At 38.5% G+C, this 20,309-nt stretch overlaps 2 protein-coding genes across 5 annotated transcripts; one reads left to right on the top strand and one right to left on the bottom strand.

Moving 5' to 3' along the window:
- The first annotated feature begins 4,391 nt into the window (after positions 1-4,391).
- On the top strand, positions 4,392-18,675 carry agbl5 (AGBL carboxypeptidase 5). Of its 4 annotated transcripts, none has more exons than XM_017302304.2 (17): positions 4,392-4,549; positions 5,895-6,182; positions 6,259-6,430; positions 6,558-6,724; positions 7,361-7,538; positions 7,638-7,816; positions 8,701-9,235; positions 9,342-9,511; positions 9,707-9,842; positions 10,642-10,853; positions 10,944-11,149; positions 12,385-12,564; positions 16,347-16,489; positions 16,605-16,657; positions 16,804-16,982; positions 17,721-17,857; positions 17,947-18,675. In XM_017302304.2, exons 2-17 carry the CDS (start codon positions 5,968-5,970, stop codon positions 17,980-17,982), a joined length of 2,898 nt encoding a protein of 965 aa, XP_017157793.1. In that variant the 5' UTR covers positions 4,392-4,549; positions 5,895-5,967; the 3' UTR covers positions 17,983-18,675. The 4 variants fall into 4 exon arrangements, with proteins under 4 accessions (XP_017157793.1, XP_008396474.1, XP_081458305.1 ...); XM_008398252.3 differs by having other exon boundaries at positions 10,941-11,149; XM_081602179.1 differs by having other exon boundaries at positions 10,941-11,149; positions 16,804-16,986.
- Positions 18,676-19,309: 634 nt separating this feature from the next.
- Positions 19,310-20,299, bottom strand: ost4 (oligosaccharyltransferase complex subunit 4 (non-catalytic)). Its single transcript, XM_008398254.2, has 3 exons — positions 20,294-20,299; positions 19,555-19,692; positions 19,310-19,401 (listed from the first exon to the last, which is right to left on the bottom strand). The coding sequence occupies exon 2, from the start codon at positions 19,689-19,691 to the stop codon at positions 19,578-19,580; it is 114 nt and encodes a 37-aa protein (XP_008396476.1). The 5' UTR covers position 19,692; positions 20,294-20,299; the 3' UTR covers positions 19,310-19,401; positions 19,555-19,577.
- Between the last annotated feature and the right edge of the window lie 10 nt (positions 20,300-20,309).

The raw sequence follows: 20,309 nt of genomic DNA, 5'->3' as shown, positions 1-20,309 counted from the left end.
CATAGCTTCAACCCCAAAAAATAATGACAAAAATAGTTTTTATTAATGAAATTCCAACGGTTGTTTTAAAAGTGTGGGGATCCCAGTGGTATTTGAGTTCAGGCTGGAATTAATTTCAGAAAACTAGAGAAAAAAGCTCATGAAAAAAAAAAACTGCATACAGCAGAAAGGCTCAAAGAGTTCAGCAAACAATTAGCATCATCAACATGCTTCCAGGAAAATCAAAGAACAATGATGTGTGTATTCTTTAACAAAATTTATTTATACTGCGCTTTTAAAGGCAGATCTCAACGTTCTGCACAAAAGCAAAACTAAAAGCATTAATAATTATAACATATCAGTTATGAAAAGCAAAAAAAGTAGTGAAAAATACTAAGATTGTCATTTAACATTAATGTTTAACAGCAGATAAAAATTGTTAGAATAAATTTAAATCAACCCATTTTTCCTACTTCCAAGACCAGAAAGTATTTGTAAAAAAGATCCATGAACATAAAGGTTCTCCAACACCTCTAAACCACACCAGTTTCTCACTGTCACCAAAGTGACAAGTCCTTGAACAATGTGTGTTTGGACCAAATGCCAGTATGACTGAGCAGAAAGGCTTCATTGCCCTCTTGTGGTGGAAATATCACATTTGTCCCAACGAAGCCACAAACCTTCAGGGAATGTCGTGTGTGTTGTCTGTGAGGAAGACAAAACAAGGTGGGAGAAAACCTTCCTGCAGAGGAACAGAAAAATGTCTGTTTGTGATCTAAGGGGAATAAGGTACATCCCAGAAGAGGAGTTGGTTCGCTCAGGGTTCAAGGAACATCGATTAGTTTGACTGAAGGTGAGTCCTTTCAGGTAAACATCAAACGTTTAAAGGAAGTTAATACAGCTCAAGAAGTTTCAGCATACCTGTAGTCACAAGGACTGAGGACTCTTAAGGAATGTTAGCGACAGCCAGTGCATTTCTGTTTAGTAGTTGAAGCCTTCAGAAGGGGACAGCAAGGTCTTTCAGTCCTGCGATGGACTGGAAACCTTTCCGAGGTGTAGCCCACCTCTCACCCAATGACCAGCCCCCTCAAGGTTCAGATAATGGATGGATGGGTCTTCCGCTCAAAACCATCAGGTCTTTTGACCTACCTGGACACCTGTGGAAGATTTTCGAGAGGCTGGGTCATTACCAATGTTGAGTTTATTATGTAATCTCCAGATTAGGAAAGATTCTGCTGCGAAGACCTTATGGAGGGAGAAAACTGGGAATCAGATGCAGATTCCTGTAGTAACTGAAGGGGGAAAACATGTAGAGATTACTCTAATCAAAATGAAAAAACCTGTATGAAACTTCTTTCCAAAAAGTCCAGAAAACAGTTTGAAGCCTGTGCTAAGTACAGATTGCAAAAAATTAAACCATAGTGTTAAGAACCAGAGCTTCACAACTACTGGAAGTTGCTTTTATTCTCTTCTATGTTTCCCTTCTGCAGTCAGTCTTTCACTTAAATAAAAGAAAAGAGGAAGACGATAAGAAATAATCTAAAAGAAGCTCAAAGTATCTTCAAATAAATTTGCAAGAGGGGGTTTCCATTTTAGTCATTTATTGCACTTTAGATATTCTTTGGATGTGCAATAACATTTATGAAATCCCCAAAAGTAGAGCATCATCAACATGACATCAGAATCCTTAAAGTAATGGCAAACCTCATCGTGTTTGAGTTTTGTTTTTTTTTTTGTCTCGTTCTTGTTTTCATGCGCTGGACATAAATGGTCGTATTTCCTATTCATCCAAAGAATTGGTTTCAACCATTATGTAAAAGACAAAATTGACAAACATGGAGCAGAAATTGAATTTCTGAATTTAGTTATTAAATTGATTTCTTTTAAAAAACACTACAATACATAGTGACAAACACTTGAGAGAGGCATATTTGAAGAAATTACCCATCACCCACATTGTTCTGTGTTTATTTCTGAAGCAAGCAGGTTCACATGCCAAATACAGGTAACTTGATGAATTACAGCCAAGAAGATGGGCATAATTGACCTTTGACCCCATGGGACTGTATTCCTGGCAAAGTAATTAAAACTCCCTTTTTCAGAAAGGTGAACTCAGTGCGGTGGGTGAAAATCGCATATTAAACCGAAGAGAATTAGTCCAAAAGGAGTATTGTTATTTTAGGAAATAATTTATTAAACTGTCTAATAATACGCTGATTAAACTCTTGAAAGTGGTTATCACTCATATTTCAAGCTGCTACTTCTCATCAGCCCAAGAGGCCTTCAGTATAATGTAACACCTGCAAATGTGAGAGAGAAAAAAACACATGAAACAACTTCTGTTCACTAAAAGTATTTTTTCTCTAATTAATCTTTTTTTAAGAATGATCTCAACTTCAAATCAAACCATTATTTGATTTGTATTTAAGTAAGAAAGTTGAATAAATGCACAGTGATGGTTAGTGGATAAATCAGCTGAAAAGGGTGGGAAGTTTTAGTTTTGATGTATTTAATGAATAGTTGAATATATATATATATATATATATATATGTTTTTCAGCTACTAATCACCAACAAGTGCAGATCAAAGAAAAATCAGCTTGAGTTGGTTGATTTGTGTCTTAAATCAACCAAAGAAGTAAACAGAGATCAGAAGAAAGTATAAAGTGATTTTCTAAAACACAAAACAATACGACCGGATTAAATCTGAAGACTTTAGAGGGAAGCTGAAATATTAGCCAAACCGTTAATAACACACTTCAGAACAGAAATGAAACCATATTCCATATTTGTGTCTGCAAATTAATTTTTTTTTAAATTTAATATGCAACCAACAGTCTGAGTCGATCCTACAAGAATCCAGACAAGAACTGACAGACTTCTTACTTACATTACCTGAGCAAACTGATGTCAAATTGAGCATCTGATTGTCACATTCATTTACATCCAGAATTAAACAAAAATGGGTACAAATCTAAATTCATTACAGCTGCAAACAAAAGACGATCTCCTTTTGAATTGCTGCAAGGCTGAGTGCTGAATAAATTACCAAATCCTAGAAAAAGTTCTGAAAGACTGTTTTACATCCCGACAACAAGCAGGAAGCAAAGGTAAATCAAATATGTGATTTGCATGAAATGGAAGTCGCATGCAGCGACAGATCCTTTACCAAACGGGTAAAGATTTAGAGTTACATCAAGGATCATTTTCCTCTCTTAGTCTCTAATAAAACCAGCTTACAGGGGTGTTACTATGAGTTATGAAGCAGATCAGAGGAACTGTAGCACGTTTTTCTTACTGGATGGTGATCAGAAAAGTAGATGATGGGAACTTTTTATATTTAACAACTTTGTGCAGTTACACATAGACAGCAATGTTTGCTTGTTTGTTTTTTAATAAGTATGTCTTGATTTTCATTCATATTATTAGCTTTTGGTATTTTCTGAAAATTCCATAATTTACTTATTTTTATCAAACTTAATTTAATTAAATTTTTTTAATTATTTATCTACCTGTGATGTGATTGGCCAGCAGAGGTTGTTGTAGATGTGCTATATAAATAAATCTTGACTTGACTAACATGTTTCCATTTCACCTTTTCTAACTGCTAACATCGCCTGCTTGTCACTAGACTTCTTAATAACCTTAATAGAGGAGCAGAAAACTTGTCAGCAGTTCAGAAAGTTTATGGATTAACTAAACGGATCTAATGTTTGATAAATATCTACTGTAGGTGAAGTGTTGTCATTTAAAAAAAAAAAAAAAGCTTTTTTATTTCTGTGTTTTTTCTTGTTTTTAAAATAAAAACACTTTAGCAAAAATAGGATATATACATTTTCTTCTGTGTGATGTTGGGATTTGTGAAGACCCCTGATTTTGTATAACGGTGGATGAAGACGCATTGGCTAATTGTGGGCACTAGGTGGAAGTGTTTCTGTTCATTTACCTTTATTAAACACACCATCATAAAATCATTCTTTAAATGTTTTTTAATGGACTAATCAGCGAAACTAAATAATTATAAAATCAAATCATTCCGATATCTTACAAAAAGTTTTTTCAAATTTGAAAACTGAGCGCAGCAGGTAACAAAAAAAAGGTCAGATTACATTGTTTATTTGTTTGTACTATTATTGTACGTTATTTTCATATTGGGCTTGAATGAAACGAGTGTGTTTGTTTACGAGCTTAAGCACACAATATAAGACAAATCACATGGCACCTAAATCACAAAAAGATCATTTATTTTTAACCCTCAGTTAAAGCGAACTGAAACTTTTAAGTCCGCTCGTTTAATTTATTTACGGTTTTATTGATTGTTTATATCGATTGCGTGTTTATTTTTGCTAATGACTGCATTTTATTAGGTTTGTGGGTGTTTTTTTAAATTATTATTATTTTGGGGAGACGCAGCGTTTTAGGCAATCAGGACTCCAGCCTCCAGCGACACCGAAAATTCGAGGCAGGCTGTAGTTTCTCCGGAGAAACCTGAACGCAGCACAGATAATGATGTATTGAGGGGTTAGAACGGACGGTGAAAACAAAAATGGACATCGACCGAAAATAGCCTGGTGAGACTAACACGTTGTTTATTCACGTATGGAATCCGTTGGAGAATAACTGTGAAGAAAATGCGCGGTCAGAAAGGAACAATTTATGCGAAAATGGTGTATGTTTCCCGAGCAGTCGCTGCTAGTTTGGTTGCTAGGTTAGCCTCGGTAGCTTCGAGAAATCCTGCTAGCTGAAATATATCATTAACGGCGACTGCTGCTCGGAACGTTATTGTGTTGCAAGCTCACACAGTTGTTTAGATAATGTGGACGGCACGTCGTTTGTGTTCTAAAGGCTTATGCTTGACGCCCCCTTTACTCTCTGCTCGGTCAGTCAGCTGTTAATGTTGTTAAACCTAAACAAGGCCGTCCGTGGCTGTATCGTCATGTACACAGTTCTATTCGGGTTGTTAGAGTTGAAAACAAAGCAACCATTGCTGAAGAGACAGCAAACGTTTTGTGCGCGTGTTTAAAGAATAGGCTGCACCTTGTTTGTTCTAGACAGTGCTGTAGTTCTCTGAGCGGCCACGGAGCGGCGCTGTTACGTGCCGACTGACTAGAGCGCTTTACTATATTTTGTTGAATATTTTAGCGTGTAGTGTTGTACTTTCCACTTCTCTTATGAAACTCACTTCACGATTGGAGTTTGAGAATGTTTGCACTGAAACCAATGCCCAATAGCAGATTCTCTGAATACTAGTTGGACTTGTTTGTCTCTCCCATCTCGCAATTACTCTTTTAAATTGAGATATGGAGAATATGGAGGCCATGTGAAAGCTTCAAAATTAAATTTTGTTTTGTGTCACAGCAACTCATGCTACTTGGGGAACACGACAATGCCCACCATAAGGGTGAAATTGTTTTTATGTAGCACAAAACATTGTTGCATGTCATAAATTTACAGCAGCAAATGTTACAGCAGCAAATGACAAAATATCTTTCAAAAACTGGTTTTATTTATATAATTTCTTTTGTGAGTTGACCTGAATTCAAAGTCAAAACAAATAGAACCTGTAAAACATTCTTGTGAAACAAGAAGGCAGTTTTTGGGTGGGTTAACATCACTCTGGAAACCCAAAAAGTGCACTAGTGAAAAAAAAAATGTAATCCTCAAAAAGAGAAAAGGGATTGATAAAATCAATTCATCGCCCAGCTCTTGCCTCAATTTATCTTGCACTGGTGTGTTATTGTTTTTCTATATATAGCGTAATCAACCACATTTGTAACACTCATACCAATAATTTAGCAGGAGGAGCATTCAGTCACAGAAATGCTGTTAAGAATCTAAAGTTGAATTGTTGTGAAATCTAGGAAACGTGGCATGTTTTGCACCCAGTTTTTTATTTATTTCTTTATTTTTTTATAGGTTATCAGTGTCAGATATCTGACTGGCACTTAATAATCGGCCTGAGTGCAGAAAGAGAACTGTGTTCATAGGCATGGAGGTCCGCTTTGGGAACATCGTGTTTAGCTCCAAGTTTGACTCTGGGAACCTGGCCCGAGTGGAGAAAATAGAGAAGGGCAACTCAAGCCCTGTGTCTGACGGAGCCCAAGTTGGAAGTTCCCCCTCAGGGCTGCACCTCACCCCCGACTATGAGTTCAACGTGTGGACCCAGCCAGACTGTGCTGGCACAGAGTATGAGAATGGAAACAGGTGAACTGTCGTCAATAAAAATGCGTCATCGTCGTCGTGTGGCGACTTGCTGTCTTGACGTTTATGACGTTTCCAGATCGTGGTTTTACTTCAGCGTGCGCGGCACCGTGCCCGGGAGACTGCTGAAGATCAACGTGATGAACATGAACAATCAGCGGAAGCTTTACAGCCAGGGCATGGCTCCCTTCGTTCGCACCCCACCGGTCAAGAACCGCTGGGAGAGAATCCGGGACAGACCCACAGTGGAGGTATGAGCGCACCAGCCGCGTCCTTCTCTGAGGCTGTCGGTGTGACAATCTAGGAAAGAGGCAGTCGGCCTATTATTATCCTGTTAAAAAATACGCCTCTCTGTCTCTCTCTTTCGCTCCCTCGCAGACTGTAAACAACCAGTTCATTCTGTCTTTCACTCACCGGCTGTTGGATGTGCGAGGAACAACCACCTACTTCTCCTTCTGCTACCCGTTCTCGTACAGCGAATGCCAGGAGATGCTGCAGCAGCTGGACGAGAGCTACCCCAATGCTGCTCAGCTCAGTCCGAGCAGGTGAAGATGAACGGGGAACGCCTGAAGTCACTACTACCCCTTCTCACCTCCGCCTTCTTTGAATCAAAGAAAAAAAGTTTTGTTTGTGATGCTGTTATTTTAAAGATATTAATAAATGTTTCCAGAGGTCATCAAAGGTCACCAAGCTCAAGTTAGACGTTTGCCAAAACAGCTAACTTGAGCTTCGAAAATTTTAGCTGCACAAACAGAGCAAAATGAATTAATATCAATTTTGTTTAGGGCTGAAACGATTAGTCAGATGAATTGCAATGAATAGAATTATTGAAATAATCGTCAACTAATTTAGTAATTGATTAATTATTAACTGGAATATACAAACTCCAAAAAATGTCATTTTAAAAAAAAAATGCAAGATATTGCCAATGTGCCAATTTTTTTACCCGATTAATTGTCAGAATAATCAATAGATTAAATTAATTGTTTACTAGAATAATCATTAGTTGCAGCCCTTATTTAGTTTTTTGTTAATATGGGGGGTGGAGGATAGCTTGATCTCTGGTGACATCAAGAAATTTTTTTTTTGTTATATCTTAAAAATTATAACAGCACTAATTAACATTTTTGCTCCAAAAAAGTTTGACACCAATTTCTTTTGTTCTTTTGTCTTGTTTTCAGCGCACCGGACACTATATACTATCACAGGGAATTGCTGTGCAACTCTCTAGACGGCAACAGGGTGGACCTCCTCACTGTGACCAACTGCGCCGGCATGTGGGATGAGAGAGAAACCCGTCTACCCAAACTGTTTCCTGACACCAACACCCCGCGACCACATCGCTTCCCAGACAAGAGGGTAATGTTTTCAGCTTCAATTAGAGCGCCACAGCTCTGGTCTGGTGTGTACTTGCAACAGGAGCGGAGCTCATCCCGGCCTGGTGGTTTGCTTCTGCAGGTGTTTTTCCTCAGCAGCCGCGTCCACCCCGGAGAAACGCCGTCCTCGTTCGTGTTCAACGGTTTCCTCAACTTCATTTTGCGACGAGACGACCCGCGTGCGCACACGCTGCGCAGCATGTTCGTGTTCAAGCTCATTCCCATGCTGAACCCAGACGGCGTGGTCCGAGGACACTACAGGTGATGATTCATCAAATGCATTTGTGTCCTGGGAACTTCTTCACATTTTGCCACATTACAACCACAAACCTCAATGGAGTTTTTTTTTTGTGATAGACCAACACAAACTAGGGCTTTGTTTTGCAAGAGGTTTTACAAAAAGTTTGACATTCTTCTATGATTAGTTTGATCTGAATTAATACATTCTAGAACCACCATTTTCTTCACTGTAAAAAGACAAAATCTTACCAAGAATATTTGGTCTGCTTTCTACTGCAGATATCTTGAAATTGGATCAAATTAACTTACAAGTACCTTTTTAACATGATCTTTTAGCTTATTTTTAGTCAGTAGTTCCTTAATTTTGATGAAAAGTACTAGTTCCACTGGCAGACTCTCCCACCTATAACTTTCTGCCAGTGGAACTAGTACTTATCCATTGATATTAAAGAACTACTGACTTAAAACAAGCTCTGATGTCGTTCTGCAAAGTTATGTGTACGTTAGTTTTGCTTTATTTCAAGTGTGCTAAGATATTTTAACTAGAAACTGGACCAAAAACACCTAATAAGATTTTGTGTCTCTGCAGTGTTTAGTAACATCACCAACTCTTTGGATACATTTCCACCAACTTTGCCCAGCTGGAGACAGAATTTCATTCCCCATTCTTCACAATTTTTAACTTCAGTTTCGGCATAGTTTCTTAATTGTATTTAAGCCTGAACTTTGATTAGGCCACTCGACAAACAAATATGTTTTGATCTAAACGGTGTGAAACCAGTTCTGGCTGACTGTTTCGGGCTGTTTATTTAGTTCCATCAATTTCTCATCAACTTTGACGGTGTGTGGTTGTGAATACTTTTGCAAGGCATTAATGTTTTTTTTTTTCTCCTTTCCCTCCACAGAACTGACTCCAGAGGAGTGAACCTAAACAGACAGTACCTGAACCCCAACCCTGAACTCCACCCTTCCATCTATGCAGCTAAAGCTTTACTGCTGTACCACCACACACACAACCGCTTACACACCACACAACCAACCGCACACAGCATAGGCACGCTCCAGACGCAGCCCACTCCTCTGAACAACAAGCTGACAAACCAGCACCAGTCCCCTCCCCTGACGCCGCTGGAGATCAGCTTAAACCAGCGGAACGCGGAGAAAGGCGGGAGCTCTCCCCCGCCGGCCGAGGTTCCCATGGTGACGGAGGAGAACAGCTGGAACCCTACAGAATTGGGGAAAGGGGACCAGAACTGCTCCGCCGAGTCCGTGGAGAAGGTGGCGTCCGGAACCGGGGACCAAGCAGATCCGCAGGTGGAGCAAAGCGAATCGGTGCCGCCACAGGAGGGAGGCGTGGCGTATTACGTGGACTTACACGGCCATGCCTCCAAACGGGGATGCTTCATGTATGGAAATAACCTGCCTGACGAGAACCAGCAGGTAGGAGGATCATTGTCCATTTGTATTTTTGTCAAAAAAATAAAATTATATTTTATATCAAATAAGCCTGTGCTTTATATCCCCTTCATTGATTCTTTCTCTGCAGGTGGAGAACTTGCTGTATCCCAGGCTGATCGCCATCAACTCAGCCCACTTTGACTTCCTGGGCTGTAACTTCTCTGAAAAAAATATGTACGCGCGGGACAAGCGAGATGGTCAGTCTAAGGAAGGCAGCGGTCGTGTGGCTGTCCACAAGGCAATAGGAGTGCTTCACAGGTTACTCTTCCTCAAATGTATCAGTGCAACTCTTTTATGTTCACCATTACTGTAGATGGAACAGCCATTTTTAGTTGAGTGGCGATAATTAGCTTTATGGAAGTCTTGCTGAAATCAACCTGCAGAAAGCTGCTGATGTATTTCTTTTAACAGACATGGTGTTGATCACTTCTCTCTCTTTTTGCTGCTCATCAGTTATACTTTAGAGTGCAACTATAACACAGGAAAAACCATGAACTCCATGCCACCCGCCTGCCACGACAACGGCCGGGCGACCCCGCCTCCACCCTCATCGTTTCCTCCCAAATACACTCCAGAGATATTTGAGCAGGTAGGAAGAAACATCGCAAAAGTATTAATAACTTCAACTTCAACGTATTCCATTGAAAATAAGCCTCCATTTCAAAACTGTGCATGTGACATGCATACTTAGCCTTCTTTAACCGTGATGCCCCTTATTTAAATGCCTTGTAACCACTTTCCTACAGAAGTTATCTAATTAGTATGCAGGTGTGTAATTTAATATTGTAAATGATACATTTACAAAGATATTACAGAGTAAATGTATCATTTACACTGTAAATTTTGTTGAAACAAAACCGTAAAGTCATATGGGCAGCTTGCCTCGGGCCGCAGCTATGTGAAGGGAGATGCTCTGTTCACATGAGATCAAAGGTGAACTTTTTGGTTCATTATGGCAAAAACTAATGATCCAAATCACACTAGTACACCATGCTCACAAGAAAACATAGTGGTGGCAACATTAGGCTGTGGGAATGATAGATGGGAAGATGGATGGAGCTAAAAATGGGATAGAAATTGGGGAAAAAAACCTGCTAAATTTAGGCTGCAAAAGATTTGAGACTGGGGCAGCACTAAGCATTAGGGCTGCAGCTAACAATTATTTTAGTCATTCATTATTCTGGAATAATTCTATTAATAGATTAACTGGATAAAAATTGCTACATTTTGTAACCACTCAAGTTTCTTTTATGTAATATTAGAAATAAATGAAATAATAATATATATACATTTTTTATTTTACATGGAACAAACTCCTGGTAAACTTTTCCAATGCGCTGTTGTTCATAGCTGTTTGGTTTTCCATAACTCTTGCTGATGTGCACCAGGTGGGCCGCGCCGTGGCCGTCTCTGCCCTGGATATGGCGGAGTGCAACCCGTGGCCGCGCCTGGTGCTGTCCGAGCACACCTGTCTCATCAACCTCCGAGCCTGGATCCTCAAGCACGTCCGCAACACCAAAGGCCTCAACACACAAATCCACGCTCCCCCAAAAGTACAAAACAACGGCAGCAAGGCGTCGCCCCCGAAAAGTTTCAACAAGTGAGTCCTCTCCGTAAGACTTTTTATCGTCCCTGCTTCCGGATAACAGTTGGACCAACTGGTTTGTGTGTTTGTCCCGATCTCCAGCAGTTTTCTGTCTGGGTCAACATCAGAAAACTCGAATGGCCGTGTTCGCTACAACAGCCAGAGCAGCAGCAGCCAGACTCCCTCTCCAAAAATCCAAAGCTCTCCGAGCTTCACCTTTGGCTGCCCCCCACTGCCCCGGCCTCACACACACCACCACAGCACACATGCCAGTGGACGTGGAGGCAACAGGTCACTCGGACCTGTCAAAGGTAAGTTGATGTCGCCGTGTCACTGGAGGGGATTTCACCTCATAAACTCCGTCTCATGTGTTCATCCCTTTTGTTTTCTGCTCATTTCTGGTTGATGTGTTTTAATTTTAAAGTCTCAACATTAATCTTCAATGAGTCATTTTAAATGTTTTCCTTCATGTTGTTTTTGGTTTTGCAGTTATTATGTTGTTTTTCTTCATCCAGGATTATTGAGAGGAAGAAAATATGTTTTAGAAAAAAATCGTTGCGTTGGCATTCCATAGTTTTGGTTTCTGTAAGCGGGTAAGGATATTTAATTATTCCCTTTGGAGAAAGAGTTATTTTGCTTTTTTTTTTCCTGCGTCTCGGAAACCTTTACAGTCAGATTTATTTAAAATCAGCATACATGCTTATTTTCAAGAGTCCCTTTCTCAAGTTCACAGCCCCAATCTTACCTACGCAAAATACTTTTATTTCATAAATTCAAACAAATTAGAACACAAAACTGCAACTTTATCTTTGAATATCACAATGAAGATATTTATTCAGGGTTTCAATGCACCCTAAAAAATCTGAAATTCATTTAACTAAAATAAAGGCTTTAAAATTTCTTAAATTTGTTTTTTTTTAAAAGTAAGTTGGCCTTAAATAAATTTATCAAGTCTTTAATTTTGTTGTGGCAGGACTATTTAATATCATATAATCAAGGTAGTTTATTTTTCTCGATGGTCTTTTCTCTCAAAGCAAACATCTTAGTTCAATGCAGACGTTGTCATTCTGTTCTGACTTTAGGCAGTTGATGCTACTGTTGACCAGCTGTTAATGTACCCCTTTTTAGCTAGCAAGCTAGCTTCTTTTGTGTCTGTTATTTGAAAGTGGTGAATTTATTGACAGTTGGCTGGATGACGCTGGACAACCCTTATGATGTTACATGCATTTTGTGAAAAAAACCTTGGCACTACTACAAGACAGAATATGCAGTTTTCTTTTGTAAATTTTTGTTGTGGTAAATTTGACTCATAATTGTCTTAACAAGGCCTTAAATTTGAGTTGATGAAACCCACAGAAACCCTGTTCTTGTGATTATCCAGATTTCATCTCACCTCTTTCTTTTCCATCATCACAATGGCCCCCGTTCACCCCTCCTCAAGTAGAAAACTTGGAAACCATTTTACCTCTGTGTGTGTGTGAGCACAGTTCCCTGCATGTTTCTGAGCCGGGTGTACGTGTGTGTCTCTCTCTTCCTCTCTCTTCAGACTCTAAGCCTCAGGAGAAGAAACGTTCCTCCCACAGTCGTTCTGTTCTCCGATCTCCCAGCAACAGCCACAAACAGCCCCGCCACCCTCGCTCGCCCCCTTCCTCGTCGTCGTCCTCCTCCTCTTCCTCGGTGTGCGCGACAGGTTCTTGTCCTCTACCCACTCCGGTCAATATAACAGGTCTGTACACCCTTCAGCCCCCCTGCCTGTCCACTTTGCTCCCCTCCCTCCAGGCTTTGCCTCGACCCGGCTTGCTGTCCAAGCTGAGCCCGCTGCTCCTCCAGAGCCTGCCGCCTGCCACCAGCTCCCCAACGGGGCCGAACTCGGACTAAATCTGACCTACCCCACCCAGTGAGACTGAGTGTGTGTTTGTGTGTGAATGACAAATCATAAAAAAAGTGTCAAGTTCTGTATAAAAACTTTGTGTGTGTGTGTGTGTGTGCTTCTGCGTGCTAAAACATCGACGGTGCTAGTTTTGTAGGCACATCAGTGCAGACTGCATTCCGTTGTGGAAGATTTGGAATGTCAACAGTGCATATACACTCACTGACTAAAACAATGTTAAACACCCTGAAGGAACGGTCTGGTTTAGATGTGGTTTGGGTCCACATGCAGATCAGAGATGCTTTGACTTTCAAGGAGCAAAAACGGGCACAAAGTGTAGAACTTTACAGGTAGATGTAAGAGTACATGAAGGTCAAAACAATGAGAGAAGGTGTTTTCAGTGCTTTCTTTTACAAAGATCACATGTTCGGTTTACAGGAGGTAAAATATATGATTACCTTCAGAAAAATAAAATTAAAAAAACAATTTTTTTTCCCCCATTTCTGAAGGATAAATATCTAAAAAAAATTGCTCCATAAATGTGGTTGTTTTTGTGTTGATTTATCAGCTTGACATGTCAGCATGTTTCTAAGTCATTAGACATTTTTTTAACATTATGCTCATCAGTACTGTAATTTCCAGACTATTGAGGGCACCTGAATATAACTTTGAAAAGAAAAAAAATGTACACAAATATAAGCTGTACTTGAATATAAGCCACAGGTTGCAACTTACAGACAAGTATAGTTGGCTACAGTGGTGATTACATAAACATTTAAATTCAGTAGTACCTTAGTCATGAAGTTGCTTTAGCTTATTGTAGAAAAGTTGTTTTTTTTCCTTTTGTCTTTTAAGAGCAACACTGGCAGTGTGACAAGCTGTTAGCTGAATGGTTAGCTGGGCTACCTGCATGTAGTTTGCCAATAGTTCTTTTTAAAACTGGCGCTTTACCTAAATAAGAGTAACTGTTGTCGCAGTGTTCTAAAAAAAACTCCTTTGTTGTAAGGATGGATTACATTAAAAGGATTTGGAACAGTAGGAATGGTATGGTGGGAAGTTTATGTCGTTTTGAAGATGTAACTTCTTTAAACCTTTCATTGCTAATTAAATTCTTGACATAACCTGTACCTGGTCTCCATGGGTACCAAATTATGTCTAAATTGGACCACTCCTTTGGGGTGCTTGTCGTGGTGCTTAACTTTTTTCTTTTTGTCCCTTTGTCAGTAAATGTAAATGTTGAAATTATATTATGGTAATATTCACTTTATAAACAAGTAATAAGCTACAAAAAATTTATGTAATTTACATTTTTAAGAGCTAATCTACCGGTTTCTATTCTCTTTATGTTGGATTTTAAAGGGAGTTCCTCATTACCACTCAGAGAACAGAGATGTTCCCATGTTGCACTTATAACTGTAGCATTATTATTTTTCTATTAGACTGAACTTTTCCTGTTGTTTTAGTTCTTATTTATATGTTAAACAAGTGCAGGCTGCCTCCTAACAGTCATTTGCAATTGGTTTATAGTAGACTTTAGGATTCTCTCGAGGCTCTATTTTATCTGAATTTGATTTAAAAATTTAAAATTTAAAAATATATATGTCTATATCTATAAGTGTATGCAGTTCAGTAATTATTTGTTTTTCTATTAATCTCAAAGCTGTATCATTCCAGTGTCGGGCCCAAACGGGTCGTGACATGATGTTCACTGAGTAGCCTAATGCCAAAATCCTCATCCAGACCATCACTGGCTGAAATCCTCATAAGTGGTGCAATCATACAATTGCTTGAAAGTAAGCAAGGGATGCCAACATTCAGTAATTAAAAAAACAAAGAAAAAAAATCAAGTTTCACATATTTACTATAAGATGTCAGTATTAGTTGTAAATAAAATATATAGGTCATTATTTATTCAAGCCTTTTCAATGTTTTTTTAGTTTTAACAGGACACCATACACCGCCACTGGTTAACGTTTCTATATTTTTAGCAGCTAGAAAAATCATAAGCGATGACCATTTTCAAAAAATTTTTTTACATATATATAAACGTCTTTTTTCAGTTGTGGAATAAATACAGTGATCGTCTGCACTTTGGTTTTACGTCTCGTCCTCCTAGTACCTAGAGGCGGTGTGTGTTTTAGTTGGTGCCAAGGTGGAGTACCTGTGATATTAGAAGGATTTATTAGCAGAAACATCGATGGGTTGATTTGGATCAAAGTAGTTTCTGACCTGGCTTTGCTGTAGCTGCCATCTGGTCCTGTGCTGTGAGCCACTGTAGTTCTTGCGTGCCTTGCTTTGTTATAAACTGTTTGAAAAGCTCTGTTCATATTTCTGGTAACTTCTTTTCAGAGTTTTTATGGTACAACTTAACGTGAAATGGAAGGATGGGCAGCACACGATGTTACAATGAAGGTTCTAGGAAAAGCTGACTTTTAATTTGAGTTTATTTATTCAGCGGGAGGAGAAATAAAATCCCATTTTAAGATATAACTTTTTTTTTTTTTTACTTTTTCATATACATTTAACTTAAAACAGTCACGATACCAGGGGCTTTGGAAGACAAACAGGCCCACAGGATTACAGGATCTCTACCATACCCAGCAGTTGCTACGGAGACTTGCAGAACCAAAAATAAGACAGAGACACAGGAAGTAATTACTACACAGGAGTTACTACAATCTGTAATCAACGTAAAAAAGTAAAATATAAATGTTGGTTTGTTTACATAAATATCCCAACAATGTTGCGGTTGGATTTTTTTGTTGTCAAAAGCAGTTGTTTCTTATTTTGGGATATTTTTCCTCAATTGAATATATTTACTACAATTAAAAGTTGTATTTCTCTACCCTTTTCTTTGTAATGTTACACTACTGCAATAAAATAGTTATTTATGTTAAAGCTTTTTACACACATTTACAATGAGTGAATCCAGAGCCTGTATAAATTATGGTAACATATTATACCAATTTTAATCCTCATCTGTAAATGGCTTGAAGCAAAGTTTCAGCTTTTGAAGAGCAAATGAAGCAAACACCTAGAATCAAGTTGGTGTTTGGGGAACGAACAAAAGTCTCATTTAATGCTCCCTTGAAATCTCTAAGCTGATTATTTTCATGTAGCCATTTTCTAGTGTTCAACCAAGTGGGGAGAGACGTTCGGTGCGGCGAGTAACGAACGGGATTAGCATACTGTAGTCTTATTCTACTCACTGTGAATTTTTATGTTTTTGTTTGACTTGGTTCTACATTAACGTGCATCCGCCTTTTTATTTGAAACGAGGAAAGCAGCTTAGTTACTTAGATGTTTATGCTTTATACTCTCTGTGAGAATCGTGACATTTTCCTCAATGTGGTGCTAACCTCCTTCGCCAAACAGATGTGTGCTTTGTCCTTGTAATGATTGGTTAATATCTTGATTGTGCTGCTGTCTTTTACCACCTTACTGTTTGACTTCTGGAATAAAAAACAAGTCTCCCTATGAAGCAAATGTGTTGAGTCCTCTGATCTCTTTTATTGTAGAATAATAAAATAAGCTAGCTGTGAGTTATTGTGCTAATAGCTGTAGAGATTTAACATGTTTTTTTTTAAATGTTGTGCAGAAGATGTCTATGTATTCATGTCCCTTCCTGTTGTTGACAGGTGTCAGCTGCTCAGATTTTAAGCTTTATGGAGCCAGTTCAAGTAGCTGGCCCAGAATGCCTCTGCACACACGCGCCGGGCGGCCGGGCCGAGGCCGCCGAAGCTTTGCGGGCTCTCATCACCCAGCAGACACCTGTAGAGAGGTTAGCTTATGTAGACCCTCAAAGTGAGGAGGAACTGTAAAAAAAAAAAAAAACTACTTGCAGCGTGAGGTTCCAGACTCGATTTATGACATCTTAATGTGTCAATCTGTCACAGAAATTTAAAGCCTTGGGGCCTGAACACATCCTGTCATCCATCAAATTCAGCAAGTAAGTCCAACCTTTTTGTAAATTGGGATTTTCAGCCACGAAGAATTTACGTGGAGATTTGTCAGCTTAAAAAAAAAAATATATATATATATATATATATATATATATATGCTCTTTTTTTTGTAATTTCTCTCTCGCCTGCATAGGTGTGAGACTCAGCCGCATGGAAGCCGCATCCCGATTCGTCGAACTGTGTCGGCTGAAGTTACTTTCCCACTCCTTAATACATCACCCACCATGTCTGGGGACAAGGAGGTGTCCACTTCCCTCACAGTGTTTAAGCTGTTCAAACCTCCTGGGATCCACCGACATATGACCATAACAGGCATGTATGCCCACTTTTTAAATTTTTTATTTTTTTTATTATTATCCAAATTGCTTTCATTTGCCTAAAGGTAAATTTCTAATTCTGAAGATGGAAGTGTCTTACAGAAGTGTTTAGTCTGAATGGGCTTGAGATATTTTGCCCAAAAAAAAGTCCCAACTCCAGTCTCTGGGTATGCAAAGTTGGTAAACAGGGCCAGATTTAGAAGATTAAGGGCCTCTGATTAAGCCAGTTTTGGTGGCGTAATTTAAAAAAAACTAACAAAAAAAAGTTACTCATTTGAATTGCAGAACAGAACACTAATAAGTAGGTCTACATATTTGCAGGTATTAATTGATGGATGGCTGGTTTAAACATGTGGCAGGTGGCTCCATGTTGGTCCCAAAAAGATGATTTTTTATATATATTTGAGTGTTACTTTCAGTTAATAATCCAACAAAATTTTAATAAAACACCACATGCAAAATGAGCCCATGACTTCAGTGTGAACATGCACAGTACACATAAAAAATATTTTTGGGGCCGCCCCCCAAAAGTGGTGGCCCTGGACTACTGCTCCTGTAAGCCCTTTCTTCCTTTTACTTTCATGAATTTCCTCATGTAATCCCTACAAATCACTAAAATATATTATGTGGTGAAAAGGTTTAATGGGTATGGATACTTTGCAAGACTTTGTATTGATGTTTTTAATCCCTCAGTCAAATGGTAGATGAAAATATTGGTTTTCTGGCTGTACAGGTTTATCAAAGAAAGATGGCAGCGGCATCCAGCTGGCCTCTGCAACGCTGCTGGTGAAGAACGGAGACAACAGTCCAGACAACATAACAGAAGCTATCACAGAGACTACAGCAGAGATGGATGAAACTGGAGAAAAGGTGAGAAGCTGCATATTGAGATTCAGGTTTAAAAAAAAAGTTGAAAAGGGCATATACATTTTAAACCTCACAAGTCTTTTCCTGTAAAGGCTGAGGAGAGGCTGGTTGTGCCGTGCCAGAGGTGATGAACGTGTGAGACAGTGACCCTGTGTGGAAACTCCACCAACTTGCAATTAAAGTACAGTATTTTTTTTTTTTTTTGCCAACTGCGAGCCTACATTCCTGTTTAAAAAAAAAACAATTACCAACATTTAGACTAAGAAGTGAGAGCGTCTTTTTCTATGGTGTTTAATGTGCAATACAACTGTTTTGACCTTTTCCAGTAGCTGAGCAGCATTAACAAGTGTGCATTACAATCACTGAGCAACTGAGGATTAAGTGCCTTTTCCTCGTGACTCTTAACAGCATCTGTGGCATAAATTATGCCCCTTCAGATTTTTTGAAGCTGCTCAAGAAAAAAAACTTGAAAGATCCCTTTAACCCTTCAGCTCCCATTCCTGTATTTCATACTTTGCCTTATTTTGTCTTTCCAGCAAAGTTTAAATATGCTCTGACCTGTACAGTTATGCATTGCTACGTGTTTATTTAACTTGTATGGCTGATTTTTTTTTTTTTTTCTTTCAAAACTGAGCACAACAGCACCTTTTTAAGTATCATTTTTTAAAACATGAACGAAATTGACAACTGTTATGAAATGGACTGTATTGAGCAATGTGTGTTTTGTTGTGGTGTTTGTAAAATGATATTTCCCTCGTGTGAACTTGTTTTGTAGCAATGGTCCTTTTAATAAACATTGGGTCGTGCGACTTTTATATACATATCATCTCCAGAGTTTCTCACTGTTGGGTTCCATATACACATGAATGTCGTGTTGCTCATTACAGCTTATCGCAAATGAAATAAGTTGAAGTTTCTTAGGAAATATTATAAGAGCAAGAGAAATTTTAATACAAAGTGTTAGTCATGAAGAATGGGGAAAACTTCAGATTTTTGTTTTTGTCCTGAAAAAAATCATGTAGCAGCAAAGCCACAACAGGCTATTGCTTCAGAATCTGGCTAGCTATATGCAGTGCAGCATGCATAAACTAATGGAAAGTTGAGTGGAATTAGTGTAATAAATCTACACTAATTTTACTTTTTGAATTTTATAAGATTACACTCAAACATCTGTATATGTAAGGATCTCTAAACATATAGTACTCTTTAAGTTCCTAGAATCAGTCATAGCTGCCAAATTAATAGCTATATCCGCTTTAACTTTTTAAAGAATTTTATTTTCCATGTATAATCAAATCACTTAAAGTTCAACATGGTTTCATATTTTAGCCCTGATATTTCTGTTAATTTTCCCCTCTGGTGGCCCTCATTCATATGAGGTTGAGTGATTTAACTATTTGAAATAAAGCTGAATATTTAAGAAAGGAGGCGTGGAAAAAGACGGACCATGACTAATTGAATTCAAACATTTTTAATAGAAATAAAAAGGCATGGTGCAACAGAACTTCATCTTCTACAGGGGAAGATTATGACTCCAACTACCTGACCTGAGAAGAAGAAAAACAATGTGCGTTATTAAGAGATTTCATTGCACTCTTCCCACTTTATGGAATGCAATAAAAAAAAACAGTTAAATCAGTTGACACCATAATGAAAGTGTGTCTTACACCCAAAAAAAAGTTAAATAGAAATACACTCACTTCCCAGGTCATTGTAGTGAAACCTACTCCTGCTTCTTGGGGTTATTCACAGCAACATAATGGTAGAGCACAACCAGCAGGAATAATGACACGCCAAGCATGTTGGCAAAGATGGCCAGCTGGACGTCAGTCACCATCCTGGAGAAAAGAAACGGCAAGTCAGCTCATGTCATGGATTTAGCGCAGGTTTGATCGCTGCATTACTTCACTTTGTAATGTATGTACATTTATTTTTAAAAAAAACATTGTTTAACCACATATACATATGTCATGCGGTTACATAAGTGAACAGTTAAAAGGGGTTAAAATTGCTTAAAGAAAAATATGGGTACGGTTTTGCAGCGATAGATTGTGATGGTTATATCTTATAATAAATTACATTGCTGTGATGGTACCGTTTTAGCTAACCGGTTCTATTCATGCGACCAACAGATATGATCATTTGTTAGAAGCTTAACATTTTGTAGCACGACATGCTTTTAGTTGGTGAAGCTTTGGTGCTGCATCCAAAATATATGCAAAACACATCTGCATCCTAAAACGCAACTTAATTTAAAGAATATTTTTAAATAGAACATATTTTAATGATCAAATTAGCTTCAATCATTTAAAGATAGAAATGTCAGCGCTAACGTTAGCTTAGCTTGTAGGCTAAGTAGTGCAACTAATTGAATGAAGAAACGTAGGTGCAAACAAGTATAATCAATATGAAATTAAATGTATCCACTGTAGTCGTTACCTTATTCTTTAAATGA

Source organism: Poecilia reticulata, chromosome 21 (assembly GCF_904066995.2).
Source record: "Poecilia reticulata chromosome 21, P_reticulata-male-v2, whole genome shotgun sequence".
Classification (NCBI taxonomy): domain Eukaryota; kingdom Metazoa; phylum Chordata; class Actinopteri; order Cyprinodontiformes; family Poeciliidae; genus Poecilia; species Poecilia reticulata.
Note: the sequence above shows the minus strand (reverse complement) of the source record. Positions and strands in the feature narration are given on the sequence as shown.